Consider the following 15,254-nt stretch of genomic DNA (forward strand, 5'->3'; position numbering starts at 1 on the left):
GGTCTTTGAGTCATCGTTTTTCTTGAGGCACCACAGACAGACCAAGCTGGGGTATATCACAGACATCTCTCTGTGACAGGCACCACATGGTTTGGAACCAGCTGGTTTCATGAGGGACGTACTATCACAGCAGGAGAAAACAAATTCTCCAAAAGTATTTAACAAAAAGTAAAAAAATAAATAAAATAAAAAAAGCAACAAAAAAACTGGCTATGGGGTAGCACTTCGTAGATCTCTTCTATCTAATTTGAAAGGGAAAGAAATGTCTCAGCAAGCCAAGGTGGCGCCTATATAGGTACTGTGTATGTCACTTATGGAGTGGATGACTCGGATGCCAGGCCAAATGGCACCATGTACTGTGCACATGGATACTGTTCGAAAATTTCTGAATACAGTCTGAAGCCTAGGGATAATTCTAAGGTGAGGAATCTTCGGCTAAAAGTCTCTATCAGATTAAAGCTTTTGCCTAAAGGAGGAGTCTGTATCACTCTCCCTTGTTTGTGCGGCATAAAGACCTAGATTGCCATAATCGAGACTCCATTTAAAATGTCTGTTCTAGGCTTGGTACACAACTGGCTCAGGTCCATAATGTTTAAATGATCAGCTCACTCAGACTCACGTGTTTAAACAATTTCTGCTCTTTTCACAGCTCAGATTGCATGTTGTCTTAGAAAGCCTCTTTCTGCTAGACTCATAAAACCCTGCTTTAAAAATTGACCCTGACTTACAACTCATGACTGATTCCTCTCCTTACCATCCATCTTATGCACGCCAACTCGTTCTCAATGTAGCCTTCTTTCAGTTGCAAGGAAGTCTGCTTTAGTTTCTGTAATTGTATTTCTGCAAATAGCTCACGTCATTTCTCAGATCACACGCCTCCTTCTTCAAAGTTCTAAATCTTCAAACTAACAATACCGAACCTCTACCAGCCTATGTATTCATCTCACCAACTGCTTGCGTGAAATCACTGAGCCCCCTCTATCGATCACACTTAAAACCTATTAATTTATTCTACCACAAAGAACAAGTAGAAGATGCGTGGAATAGTTTCCTGAGAGCAAAGGACTGATCCCAATAACCAGCATCAACCACTTTATTAACCAATAACCTTGAATTCTGGAGTAGCATGCTAGTCTCAGTGAAGCACTTCAACGTTTTACCAGGCATAGTAAGCGTTATATAAATGCAACTACAAGTGAAAACGAGTCTGCACGATTGCAGAGAATGGCTTGGATTTTGCCTGAGAGCCATTTGGTAGAGAGCAGAGGGCATGAGGGTTCATGAAGGGTTGTGTCTGCAAACATGAGACTAGGTATACTATAACGGATGTCCTAGTCTCTGTGCTTAGCATTTAGGAACGTCATCACCTTATAAAACAAATAACAGTGAAGTCAAAGGCCTAATGAAATAGTAATGTCTTAAAGCTTTGTTTGCAATATTAAAGTTGTTAGTTAATTTTAACAGTAATGCAAAGGAGATTATAGACATTAGTGACATTTATAGCTGACAATGTTACCGTTTATTTATAAATAAACTAAATTAAGCTGTTGTTTAATTGAAAATGCCTGTAAATTATTATAATGAATTTTTCTTGGATTCTTCTGAATGCCTGCATCCATTTTACAGCCAACAAATCGACACGATTGCCTGCTTCCTTTTAAAACTGCCCATCCCTTCAAGGATGAGCCATCCAGACAAGCAGCTGAGATGTCTTGCAAATGGACATTACTAGGGGTGGGTGGGACTCATGGAGTTCCACTCCAAAGAATTCTGCCAAGTTACATGCAAACACTAAGACTCTGCAGAGTTCGCTGAATTGGTATGAATCGCCAGATCCCACGGCTGGCACTGATTTTTAGTGCCAATTGCTTGTTTCTAGCTGAAACATTAGTGCAAATGGCACCATGTGGCACATCAGAGGACGCTGCTGCTTGAGTTGATTTTGCTTCAGCTCAAATAGATCGTCTAGTCGAGCAGCAGCTTTGTAACCGCAAACGGTCACAACTCACTGGGTGCCCTCCTAGCACCTGAAAATCGCGCTAGGGGACCACCCATTCCCACTTGCCATCTTACCTTTGGGCATGCCATGCTTAAGAAGAAAACTCAGTCACATGGCAGATGGTGGAATCTGGCCAGAAATCTGCATTACAAGCGTAATGCAGAGTGGCTGACATTGTGCCAACTCCGCCAGCAGAGCAGAACTTATCGCCCACTCCTAGACATTACACATAACAAAACAAAACCAACACCACTGCCCAAGCATTCTAGCTTCCTGTGATTAAGACATTATAATACTCCAGAAGGTTCTGAGACGCCTGTGGGTTCAGTTCAATACAACTGGAATGTTGTTACTGAGACAGTTATATTACCCTCTACTGTCACCATGTTAATGTTCTCTTGGCAAAAAGAGGAAGAGAAATGGTGCTTTAACAAACTGGATTGTGCAAGCGAAAAACAAACATTTTATAACAAGTTTGATCAGTGCACTAGGTATTTAGTTTATACTAGGATGAGAGGTTATACCAAGGCAAATTGTGTGGTATTTGCCGTGTTACTTGAAAACTTTAAGAAGGCCTTTTTGTTATATTAATAACTAGGATAGTTTTACGCCTAGCCCAAAAGTACACACACCACGCCAATATTATTTTTTCTTCTGTACACAGCTCTTTTCAAATCAATGGCTAGAACAAGTGTCATTCTAGGACAAGATTATCATATCACAGATGCACACAGTTACAAAGTCACTTATCTCATACGTGGGAATCTAAAAATAAATAACACCATTGCACAAGCATTCTGGCTAACTGAAAAGCTCCACTATCTCTTTTCAATACAAGATCTCTGCTCAGAAAAGTTGTGCAATTTTCCTGAGATCTCTAACTCGAGGATTAATTTTGTTTTGTGATTACACAATCAAAATAAAATAGCTATAAGAAATAGACAATAACATTTAAGATGGCAAAGATCATGGTGGAAAATTCTGTTCTGCTCGAAGAAGGCGTGGAATGATAATTTGAGGTTGATTTTTCTTATTGTTACACTACCGACAATACAGGAGACGCCCAGCATACATATTACTCATTTGCATAGTAATAAACAACCAAGGCAAATCTATAGCAACTGTACTCACAAGTAAACCAGAAACATGGCTCCCATCATCATGATAAAGCGACTGAAGGAAGAGTAGAAGTAGATAATACTGAAGAGAATGGTAGCTCTGGTAAAGGTGTAGATCCAGTCTAGCCAATCTCGGTTGAATTCCTCTTCATTCATCACTGGTCCACCCTGCGCATTCATTTGAACATTCTGGTTTATTTGCCTGTTCTCTTGTGGTGCTAAGTTTGGAGCTGCTGCACGTTCATTCTGGACAACATCTGAATTTACGGGTGGCTGTGGGGCCACAGGTGACATCCGGGGTTCATTTGACGTTGGCATAGCAGATAATGCGGCTGCTTGACTGAAACATGTGAAAATACATCCGTCATTACATTTCTTAAAAACTAAATTAACACTTTGTTTTTTTAAAGCCGCATCTGCCTCCTCAGCTGATCAACATATAAAGATACTATTAGATGCAGCGATTAAATATTGTCAGTATATAAGAGACCATTAACAATATCAATAACCAAACTCATTGTAAGCAGTATAATTTACTCATCTGCAATTCTGAGACTACTTCGCATAAATGTAAGCAACTGAAGAAAACTATGACATTAAATGGAAACACCTATATAAAACAAGCACTTGCAATGCAATGGGTCTCGCATCTGCTCGAGTTAGAGCTATTAGCGTTATAAACTCCTAACCCGACTTTTCTTGCCACATAAATTGAAAATTGAAAGTTAAACACTTTCACATAAGGGAGCAGATTCACAGAGCCACGGCTGCCATGAGCATCAGCGTGAAGAGACACACAAAAGGAAAAGAAGTTCGCTCGCAGTTACACTTATCAGCAAAAGTGCAATTAGCCATGTAACAGAAGCGACGGCCAAGGCGGTAACAAAACCTCCCCAAAGAGGGACAAAGGTAAGCCATTTACCAATGTAATCAAAGGATTTTTGAAGGGCTAGCCCAAGAACTAGTGGTAGTGATGGGCGTGAGGTATGCGTTGTTAAAAGCCCAGATACATATCAACATGTCGGAAAAGCGGCGCATGCGCGCTGCAATGCTCGACCTAAACAATTTACACAATATCTCTATGTACCAACCCTCTTCTATTCAGAACCTGGTTCAACGGCATAGGTTCCGTGGAGGGAAAAAAAGGCAGAGAGAGCTCTTCCAACACTACTTAACACAATCCATGCTATAGCAAACGTGCCTGGGTAAAGTCACCGGAAGGTTGGGGACAGCAGTAAAAATGCACACCACCAGATGCTTCTCCACTCAGAAGTAAGGCACATCAGCCTTTAGCATCACCCCTGGTCATTTACTGTCCAATCTGATGCCTAGCAAATTTGAATCAGCTTTGTTTTGTCTCGTGGACGCAGTGCTCACTAAAGATTGTAAGCATTGATAGGAAGATTGATATGAAAAGTGATATCCTAATGGCAAAGGTGTCGCACGTCAGGATTCAGGTTCGAGTCTCGGCATCAGCTCAACGTCCTGTGGTTCTGGGCAAATTACTTAATCTACTCGTACCCAAGTACGACGTGTGGAGGCTCTGACAGGTGATTAGCTGTGCTATACAAATCTGAGTATTATTAGTATTATTATTTACATGGTGAAAGTCTGACTTCTGGTGTGCTAATTATTTACTGAAGCAATGGCGCTTAAATGCTATTCAAATTGGGAAGGGCACGTCAAACATCTGCATTCCTCAACATGCTTTCCTCCTGTCAAGACCAGCCACTCCAAGGTATAGAGAATAGTGTCAAGCTCAACGCTCAGAGTTTCACTTACTCTGGCCGATGCCAGCAATCTCTAAACATCCATTTGTTACTGTGCCCTATCATGTCCCAGAAAAAGTGACCAGATAAGATGAGCAGGATGGGAAGCCAACTGAACGCCTCAAGAAATATCAGAGGAAGAAGATGGATGGATGAGACGGAGGGAGGGCATGGGGAGGATCCAGACACTGGAGGAAGAAAAGTTTTGGTGTTTCACATCTGATACCAGGCAGATCATCTGACCCTGTAGTGCGATCCTTGTACCCAGGCCATGTGACAGTCCAGAGGCTGCCTAAGTAAAACAGAACTGTAAGAACCAAGAAATAAAAAGGTGTTGGAGAGATCAATAGCCTCAAGTTATTCAAAATGTCAGGCCTAGATGGCTTCACAGCAAAATTCTACAAAACGTTGTTTCTTCAACTATACCCACTCGTAATGGAAATCTATACGATATTGAACTAGGGACAAGGCTACTATGGCAGAAGTGACAATCTCTATGAAATGCAAACCACGCACAGACCACACACAACGTGCGCCATAGTGCTCAGTCTCTCTACTGAATACAGGCATAACCATTTCAGTTACAGTTTTAGCCATCCGCTTACAGTCTCTTGCCTTACCCAATCCATGCCGATCAGACAGTCTTTACATTGAACTGTACAGCTCAACAAGCAATAACACTAAGACGCTCCTTCACCTGCTTGGTATATCCAGAAAATGGGGAAGGGAGGTGTTATTTCTATCCATAGATGCAGAAAAAGAATTTGATGAGGTAGACTGGGGGATGATGAAGGATGCATCAAGAAGATTTGGAATTGGAAAACGGATTAGGAAGTGGTCAACATCTATCTATGATACCAATAGGCAAAGATAAGGTTAAATGGCAGGATTTCAAACCAAATTAAGCTATGTTGAGCAATCCAGCATAAATGTGTCCTTTATTGTTTGAGCTCTCTCCAAAACCACTATTGCAAACATTTAGGAAGCCTCCACTGAAGAGAGGAATTACATTCCACCAAGAGACTTCTAGCTGTTGGCATTCGTATGTGACATCCTGCTGTTGCTCACAGAACCAAATGAGTCTTTACGGGAATTAATCCCAATACTGCAAGAGTAAAGAGGGATAGCAGGTTCCAGATAAACCTTAACAAATCAGGAGGTCTGATTCTGCTGGGAGGCCAGATGCTGATGTCCCATCTGAAGTGTTCTTATCCTTTCAAATGGTCAACAGACAGTTAATATTGGATACCTGGCCATGTTCCTCGCACTAACCCTGCATCTATGCACAAAAAGGACATTTGAGACAGCCCTTAGAGATGCTAAAGCCACGCTACCATCTTGGAGGAATCAATCAATGCTTTGGTGTCAAACCTGTACCTCAACTACAAACCGTCCCTATTACAATACCTAGTAGAATGGCTCAGAGGTGACATTGATACATTATGGTGTTTCTCTGGCCAGAACGTAGCCCTGATGAGGGTTATGCTGTGGGACCCCAAGAGCCAAACAGGTCACAGTTTATACTTATTCCTATTCACATGGACTCTTCTTGGTTGTTTGGAACAGACTGATTAGAAGGGACAGACTAACTACATACCCTTTAGCACTATTTTTTCTCACTCATTGGGAATGAGACTGTTGGAGTTCTGAGTCTGGAAAGCAAAAGGGTGCCTCAGTCTCTTGGATCTATAAGAAAAGATCAAAACATCTGAAGAAATTAAGAATTAATTTGGCATCCCTGAAACAGAGGGTTATTATCTCCAACTTAGGCACTGGGAGACCCACACTACAGTTTGAGAGGAAACAAGAAGCCTTATAAGCTCTGAAAGGTTGCGCCTAACCCTAACCACAGCTAAGCATTTATTATCAAACTATATGTGGTTATCAACATGCAACAGAACTCACCTAAGTTTAATTACCAGGAGAAGTGGGGAAGGGACCTTAATGTCACCTTATGCTATAAGAAAAGGAGGGAGATCTCCAGAGAGGCAGTAAATATGTGCAACATGTGCAAGGCAAAGAAACAACATAAGATTCTCTACAGGTAGGACTACACTACAGCAGGACTACACACAATAAAGAAATCTAAACCGGATGTCTGTCGGAGAAACTGTGGTGAGACAAGAATGATAGTACACATAATATGGGAATGCCATAACAATTGTGGAGGGAGGTGTTGAATTGTTGTATGACATTTCTCAAACCAGACAAAGAGAAACAGTGAGATGTCCAGAAACTATCACATTAGGAGAGCCAGCAGAAGAGACATTGCTCCAACATTCTAAAAAAGGAAAAACAACATCACATTTACCATTAAGCAGTTGATGCTAGCATTGTGGGGCCAGGAAAGTATCCCCAACATATGACCAATAGCTTCAGAAGGTATGGACGGTGTTAGGTCAGGAGAAAATGGTGAATCATATGATAAAAAAGACCCATAAGTGCAATAAATCGTGGAGACCAATTCTAGAGGACCTTAACTGTGAACTCAGGGGTCTCATATGCCCACAGAGATTGAGAGTACTGGGTTTAATGGACAACAACCAATATCTCCTTTATGAAAAGTCCAATCAAATTAAGTGAACAAGGTTGGCAAAGCAGGGCTGCTAGAGACAAATGGTGGTGCAGGTTTTAGGGGAGTTGAGGGATGGAAATGGGTGAGGGGGTTGGTTTAAGAGAGACAAAGTTAGGTGGCTAAGGCTGCCTTATGTTATATAAATCCAAAATTACGATACAAATAATTTAAACTCTTAGAGGCTCAGTAGTAGTAGCTTTGTAAGTAAGGAGGAACTAGTGGCAGGTAAAAGAAGGGCTATGAAATATAAAACATCTAAGAAATGCATAATGTGTGTCCTTATGCCTGGCACTGTACAAAAACACAGGCTGTAGTGGTAGCCTCGGAAAGGAGGAGCTGGATAATAAAAAGGTGGTCAAGCTGCACTGCATCACTACATGAAACAACCATGTATGAAAATTCACTTATTAAGATGAAAACCCCCTGCCTAAGGAGGGATTCATCTTGGATGGTAGCACTGCAAGAAAAGTGATCCATAGTTGCAAGATTAGGCCTTTGGCGTTAGGTAGACAGGTAATAGAATTTCTGATGCAAATAATATAATAAATTCACAGGTGAGGATAGGCGTGGTCTCCCTTGTTTAGCCTTTAAAATACATGCATACCAATAGTTACAGAGTTACACGGCAAGAATCGGATTCTGTAGACAGTATCCAAATGGTAGCTAGATTCACCCATTAGCTAGACTGGAGACTGAAACAATCCATTGTTCCGCAAGCCAATATTATCCAGGGGAATATTGTCAGGTTCTACCACATTTAATGATTTCTACAAGGGAGGTGTGCATTGTAGAGCACCATTTTTCAAACATATTGGCTAAAATGCTACTGCTTTTGCAGTCAGTTCAAAATAAGGACTAACAAAATATTCCACCACTTCAGTCAGCTAATCAGGAGTGTGGTACCTAGAAAATGACAAACCTGAACAAAGCACTTGCTGCACAGAAGGCAAATACCCTTGTGCCACCTTTGTAGTAGCACACTGATACCTACATAGTCAATGACTTCGCTTTGTAATAAACTTATAAACAAGTCATAACTATATAATACGCCAGTGCCCTATTTGACCAACAAGGGTTCTCACAACTTACCTGAACCATGCACTGCATGTGACTACTTTGACACTCAAAGAGCTCTCACGGCGCTTCTCTGTTTCATATTGTATCATGCATCAATGTCACACCATCAAGAAATCTGTAAAGCTCACATGAAGGACATCTACTGTGCCCTGCAATAGGCACACCTTCCATACTTTTCAGACATCGAAAGAGCCGTCGTAGTACTGGCAACTGGTGAATTTTCAAAGAGTTGAGGTATACATTTTTACTACAAACTAGGTGAGTGTAAAGAAACCAGCTTTTTGCATGTTTACCCCAACGTTTTATGCTCTGACCCTTAAAATGGTGTATGCTTAATTGGCCTGTCCCCAATTGGCATAGGCTAACTTACTTGCAACTACCTAGGGCATGTAAGTTAGAGCCTCCTCCAGGGACTGCAGCACTTATTGTGCCACCCTGAGTGGGACAAGGTAAAATATGCCACTGCACACTAGAAGAGCAGTTTGAAACTGCTAACTCGACATTGCCATTTAAATTAATGTCAAAGCCCAAACCTCCATTTTCAATAGAATTAAGTCCCCCTAAGTTAGGCCAAACGAGCCCTTAAGGCAGGATGCTGTGTGTTAAAAAGTGGAACATGTACTTATACATGTTCCAACAGTAAAAACCCTAAATTGTATTTTTTTGTTTGTTTACGGTGGAAAGGCTAGTAGCCCTGTTGACAAGTACAGAGTTACAAGCTGGCATCCCAACCCTGCTAACTTCTGAATGGGACTACTAAGAATACTACTGTTTGGTATCAAACTAATGAGTCAATAAATCAAATTTAATGTCACTGGTGGGCCAAGTGCAACTTTAAAAACTGCCACTTTAGTTGCCCCTGGTTCCCTGCAGACAGCTTCTGCCCTCCTGAGGAGACGTGCTAACGACTGTCAGGAAAGGACACAATAGGGGCCTGCATGGGAGACAGGTATTACCTCCTTCCTGCAGGAAACCACACAAGTGGTAGCCCAAAAGATTAACTTCAAACCGCCTTTGAAGGGCAAATGGGCAACATGCTGACACTGGCGACTGGAGGTGAGAAGCCAGTTGTTAAACCGATTTTCCAGAGGTTTGCTGGGCTCGGGAGCTCTGTGTGTTGAGTGAGGGGTCTCCCCATGTTGGAAGTGGGCAGAATGTTGCATCCTGTGATAGCCAGATGACACACTTCCCAGGAAGCAGTCATCAGGAGGGAGGGAACCTGGTAGCCCATTGGCTACCAACCACATCCAACCCAAAAGGTATTTTCTGAAGATAAATAGGACACCCAGAACTCTGATATCAGCCGACTTGGAAGAAGGTCTGAAAGAGGACTGACCTACTGCACTGAGGGAACAAGAAAGAGAGGCTGCACCAAAGAGGACTGTACTTGCTGTACCTGGTGGCTAGCAAGGACAGAGTCTGTACCTGCTGTGTCATGCTCAAGGAGAAGGTTCTTCCAAGAGCCCTGTCAGGCCAAGAGAACTCCAAAGGACAGCTGGCTGGCCTCCTATCAGCAGTACAGGGACACAAAAGTTGAAGAAGCCTGCAGGGGCAAATTGGTAGACCAAGGTATTCAAGACCCTGCGCACATGGTTGCACGGAGTTCACTGAGCCTGGGAGTGCTGTTATAGAGTTGATAGGAGCCTCATAAGGAGAGTTATCGACCCAGGAAGGATTGGCCTCTCAACGTGACAATGGGCAACTGGTAGTCAACTGGACTTCAGACAGACCAGAGAGGACTTTGTGGGACATCAAACCTGTAAACAGAACCCCCTCATTGTCTTCGTGGACTGAGAAATCCCTGCTGGAAGACCCCCGTCGAACGCATTGCCTCCACAGCAAGCTAAGGCAATCTTCAGCATTCTTCATCCCTTGCATAAGGACTAATCCATAGGAATCCACTGCAACATGGATAAAGTGTCTGGAACTGTTAAAGGACTGGTTCCCCTGACTATCTCTCTGCTGGAGTTAGCCATCCAAGTACTTCCAACCAACTGCATTGACACTTGCTGCCAGTGCCACCACAGTTGCCCAGGCTTGAGCAAAAGGTTGAGCAAAGGGTTTTACAGAGAAAATCTACTGGATCTAAAGGGGTTGGTCAATGTATTTACATAGTGTGGTCACACAACCACACTACATAATACACTCCATTTCCTCATATTGAGCAAGTGAAATAAGCAAAGCTGATATATTTCAAATAGTGTTTGTGATGTTGGAGGCTTACTCCCTGACAAAAGATAAAAAAATAATGGGGACAAACTATGCATTCTACTGTAAAATGTTCACATACTCTGGCTAAAATGTTATTGTATTGACGGAGCATAAAATATATCTTCCAATATGCTCTGGTTGCAGAGAACAGGAGGGGAAACAGCTGTGTGTTCTGAGCCGCGCTGGGATGCGTGTCTGTGCCGGCTGATCAGAGACCTGCTCGGTGGCCGCAGTGCCTTGATTCAGAGATGGCAGAGGGCGCGCCGGGTCAGCATGGCGCCAAACGTACTCCGATGCTCACAGGGGAAACCAGATCCTGCAGGTGTCGGCAGGGAGGAACAGAACACGGGGGCCAGTGCAGCTGTTGTGATTAAGGCCAGCCAGGTGAAAAAGTCTAGCGGCCCCTTTATGGAGAAACTGCGCTTGCAAGCAACAACCACTTGCCATGGAGAAGGTGGCAAGAATGTTACCAAACATGAGACGGGACCTACGATCCCTGATACGTTTAAACATCCATCACAGGGTATATGTTTGGAGCCACCGTTGCCTGGGAAAGAGGCGGTCCCAGAGTCTACGATACTGACCCATAATGACACCTGTAAAGATGTCGGCTTGGGGAAGAGAGAAGGTGTGGATTCCGACTCGGCGAGATCTATGGTTGGAGATGGCAATGGAGACTCCCCCAAGGTCAGGTCTTTGGTTTTAGATTAATTGACTATTGCAGAAGAAGGGACAGCCTTGGGGGAGAAGTGTGGCACGATACTTACTGGGAGTGGGAGTGCATCGCAGATACCCAAACAGAGGGAGAGTGAGATATGCTTAGCTGCCACTAATTTCATTTCCATAGACAACCTAGCCACAGAGAGGTTGATAACGTTGAACACTCGACCATCGTGGGAAAAGGCAAGCTAAGACCTATAACTATGAGGGGGGACTAAAGGTGGCAAAACAGGAACTGTGGAAACTATGGAAATTTTGTTTTCAAGATCTGACCAATCGAAGGATACAGATGATTACATCATTATCAGAAATAGATACTGATGGGAGCTATACGACATCCACAGTTGGGTCCAGTGTCTCGACCTGTAAAAAAAAAAAAAAAAAAAAACTACACTCTAATGCAATTAGCCCTAGGAAAGTAGATAAGAAGGATGGAACAAAACAGGGCACAGGAACAGAGGCAATGCTATGAGATTATACAGTAACTCGACAGGTATATTCAGACACAGATAAATCATCAACAGAATTTCTGGCTGGTGACCTGGAAAATGCAGGAAATGTGGAGCACCCCTCATTAGACAATCTATCGTACATTGATACAGCGCTACAAGCAGTCGCAACGCGACAACAGGAAAGCTAGGGCTGCCAACAAGCAACTCCAAGTTTCCGTAAGGAGGGTTGCAAATACCTGTTCAGAAATAGGGGAACGTATAGCCACTATCGAGACTCGCACCAATACTCTTAAAGCAGAATTGGCTGTAGTGGCTAAGCGTACGGATAGACAGGAAAATTCAGTGAAAGCTGTAGGATTCAGAAAATCAGCAACGTTAGAATAATTTTGCGGATCTTGGGTATTGAAGGAGGAGTGGAAGGGCAGGACGCAAGGGCACTTATAACAAGCCTGTTTAAAAATGCCTTTCCTGAATTAGAGGGCTGGAATTGGGACCGAGAGATACAAAGAGCGCACCGGTTTCCACTCTATAGAAAAAAACAAGAGGAAGGAAAAATTGATAGCCAGAGGTATCCTAGGGCTATTATTGTACACTTCAGTAACTATCTACTGCGGCAAGCAGTTAAGCCCACCCTGACTCAAGGATAAGTGTGGTGGGTGTAGCTTTCTTTTTGCGTCCTGATTACGCCCATGCCACAGTGGAAAGACAGTGGCAGCTGAGACAACTGACTAAATCATTTCAGGAAAAAGGAGCGTAGCACTACCTATTGAGTCCAGCCCGGTTAAAGATAGTGCATAAGGATTTGGTACGGGTGTTTACATCAGATACAAATGCTAAGGAATATCTTGAGCAAATTATTTAGGACCCACTTTTAGACTGCTTACTGTAAAGAGAGAGAGGAGACAGGGCAGAAGAAAAAGAAAGAGGTAGAAAAAGAGAGAAATGAGAGAAGGGAAAAAAACACGTAAAAAAAGATGGGACAATCTTTTTATGATGGGTTTATCAGAAAGATCTTCAGAATCAGTGTTAGTGCTCCATAAGAGTCACGTTTGGCACATAGGTGGGTTGGGTGTGGGGCAGGGGTACGGCTTCCATCTTACAGACCCGGCGGTCTGGCTGTCCCCAGGAGTAGGCACGGGGGAAGAGGGTGGAGGAGTGGTGGTTTGAGTGTAGGAGGAGGAGGAGGGATTTCAGGATGGTTAGGGGTGCTAGGGTAGCAGAGGATAAACACAGGAAGGCGCACAGGAAGGCAGGGTTGCAAATTGGGGGACTTAATTTTGGTACCGGAGATTGAGAAGCTGCTTGTAAGGTTGTTTTTAAGGTATTAAGATATACAGGAGTATGGCATATACAAGCAAGTTAAGTATAGCAACAGTGAATACAGGTAGGCTCAATGATGGCAATAAACAGCGGATGGCAGCTAAAATCCTTTAGGGAAGATATTATTTGCATGCAGGAGACACATATCTCAGGCTCCCAGAAACATCTACTGGGATTTCCTGGCTATTACTTTCTTGCATATACGACTCAAGGCACCACAACTAAAGGGGTGGCGGTAGTGGCCTGCAATAGGTCAGTGGAAGTGATTAAGAAGTCTGCAGACAAGTTTGGCCGCTGGGTGATGTTAGAATGCGCAGCTGGTGGGATAGAATTTACACTATGCTCACTTTATGGCTCTAATGTAGATGACTCGGAACTGCTGGATTTTATTAATGTTGAGCTTGCAACCTGGCTGTTACCACTGTTCCTTTGTGGAGATTTAAACATTCATATAAATAACGATCATCCCATTCAGGATCAGGGGCAGTATCAAAGGTGAAAACATGAAGTCCTTCGGGCGCTGCAGACTCTGGTAAAGTGCTATGGACTACTGGATTTATGGCAACAATGCAAGGCTTTAGATCCAAGATTTACTTTTTTCTCCTTCCCCCATAAGAAGCTAGCAATATTAGATTATTTCTTTGTCTCTATAGACTTGCGGGAAGGATTATCAATCAAGAAATATCCAAGAATTACGTCAGACCACAACCTGTTGGTCATTGGACTTTGGCTGAGACAGGTGGCTCGACACCCAAGGACCTGATAGAGGTTTATTATTTGATCAGCAATATATTCAACACATGAGGGGGTGGATTTTAGATTTTTTGTACAACAATCGTGGATCCGCCCCCACACATATAGTATGGGATGCTTTTAAAGCTGGTGTCAGGGGACAGACCCTGTGAAGAAGGAGAGAGAACATTCTAAATGGCTGGAGACAGCACAGGCAGAGATGGCCTCACTTGAACGTCAGTTAGCGGAGGCGGTCAGAAAAACAAAACCCCAGGAATAAAGGCTAGAATTGTTAAATCTTATGTAGAAACGGTAGTGGTTAAATTTCAGGTGCATCAACAGGAATGTTACGAGTACAATGAAAGAGCCGGGAAATTATTAGCCCTTAAGATAAGGCAAAAGACAACTAATGGGTCTATTAGTGCACTCAAAGACACTGAGTGACACCTACTAAGTGGTAATTCAGCAGTCCTAAGAGTATTTAGAGAGTTGTATCAGATCCCATATTCACAAGGCAATGACCCCCCTAGAGGGTGAGATAGATTAATATCTGCTGGAGGAAGAAGATAATCAAAATCTAGCGGCCCCTCTAACCCTCTAGGAAATAACAACTGCGGTAAGCTCTTTGACGATTGTCAAGCCTGCTGGGCCAGACAAGATTCCATTAGAATTCTTCAAAGTATTCTTCCGGGAACTGAGTGAGGAGCTTATTTAGGAGTGTGCAAGCTGGATCTCAACCACCACCTCATGGCTGACTGTGAATATAGTAGTCTTTCTTAAGAAAGATGAAGACCCATGTTTAACCAGTTCATATCACCCTATTTCTCTTGTTAACAGCGACTCAAAGCTTTAAGCCAATGTTTTTGCTACTAGACTTAGTGCAGTGATCCACAAAGTCATTTCCCCTTGGCAGCATGGTTTTATTCCGGGTAAGGGTACAGATGAGCATATTAGATGGGTGATAGCATTAATAGACAAGTAGCTAAGGAACCTATGGCACTGATTTTGTTGGATGCGGAGAAGGCCTTTGACCGGGTGGACTGGATGAATCTTTGGGCCACACTTCGTAGGGCTAATATTGGCCCAGGTTTAGCTCTGATAAAAAAGCAATAGCGAAATTGCAAATAGCAGGGTTGGAATCTGAGCCCACTGTAATTTCCTGGGGCACTAGGCAAGGATGTCCCGGCTCTCCGCTTCTTTTTATAGATATAGATCCGCTTATCAGAGTGCTGCTACATTCGAAGGAAATTGAACCGGTGTTAACAGTCGGAGGCAGCACCA

The 15,254-nt window shown here is 43.0% G+C and overlaps 1 protein-coding gene across 1 annotated transcript in view; it reads right to left on the reverse strand.

The window, feature by feature from the left end:
- HERPUD2 (HERPUD family member 2) overlaps nucleotides 1–15,254 on the reverse strand; it is a 227,855-nt gene that overhangs the window by 18,012 nt on the left and 194,589 nt on the right. The window contains exon 7 of the mRNA XM_069215497.1: nucleotides 3,131–3,457. Coding sequence (XP_069071598.1) covers nucleotides 3,131–3,457 — 327 coding nt within the window. The remainder of the gene's footprint in view (nucleotides 1–3,130; nucleotides 3,458–15,254) is intronic.

This window comes from Pleurodeles waltl, chromosome 2_1 (assembly GCF_031143425.1).
Source record: "Pleurodeles waltl isolate 20211129_DDA chromosome 2_1, aPleWal1.hap1.20221129, whole genome shotgun sequence".
NCBI classification, from domain to species: domain Eukaryota; kingdom Metazoa; phylum Chordata; class Amphibia; order Caudata; family Salamandridae; genus Pleurodeles; species Pleurodeles waltl.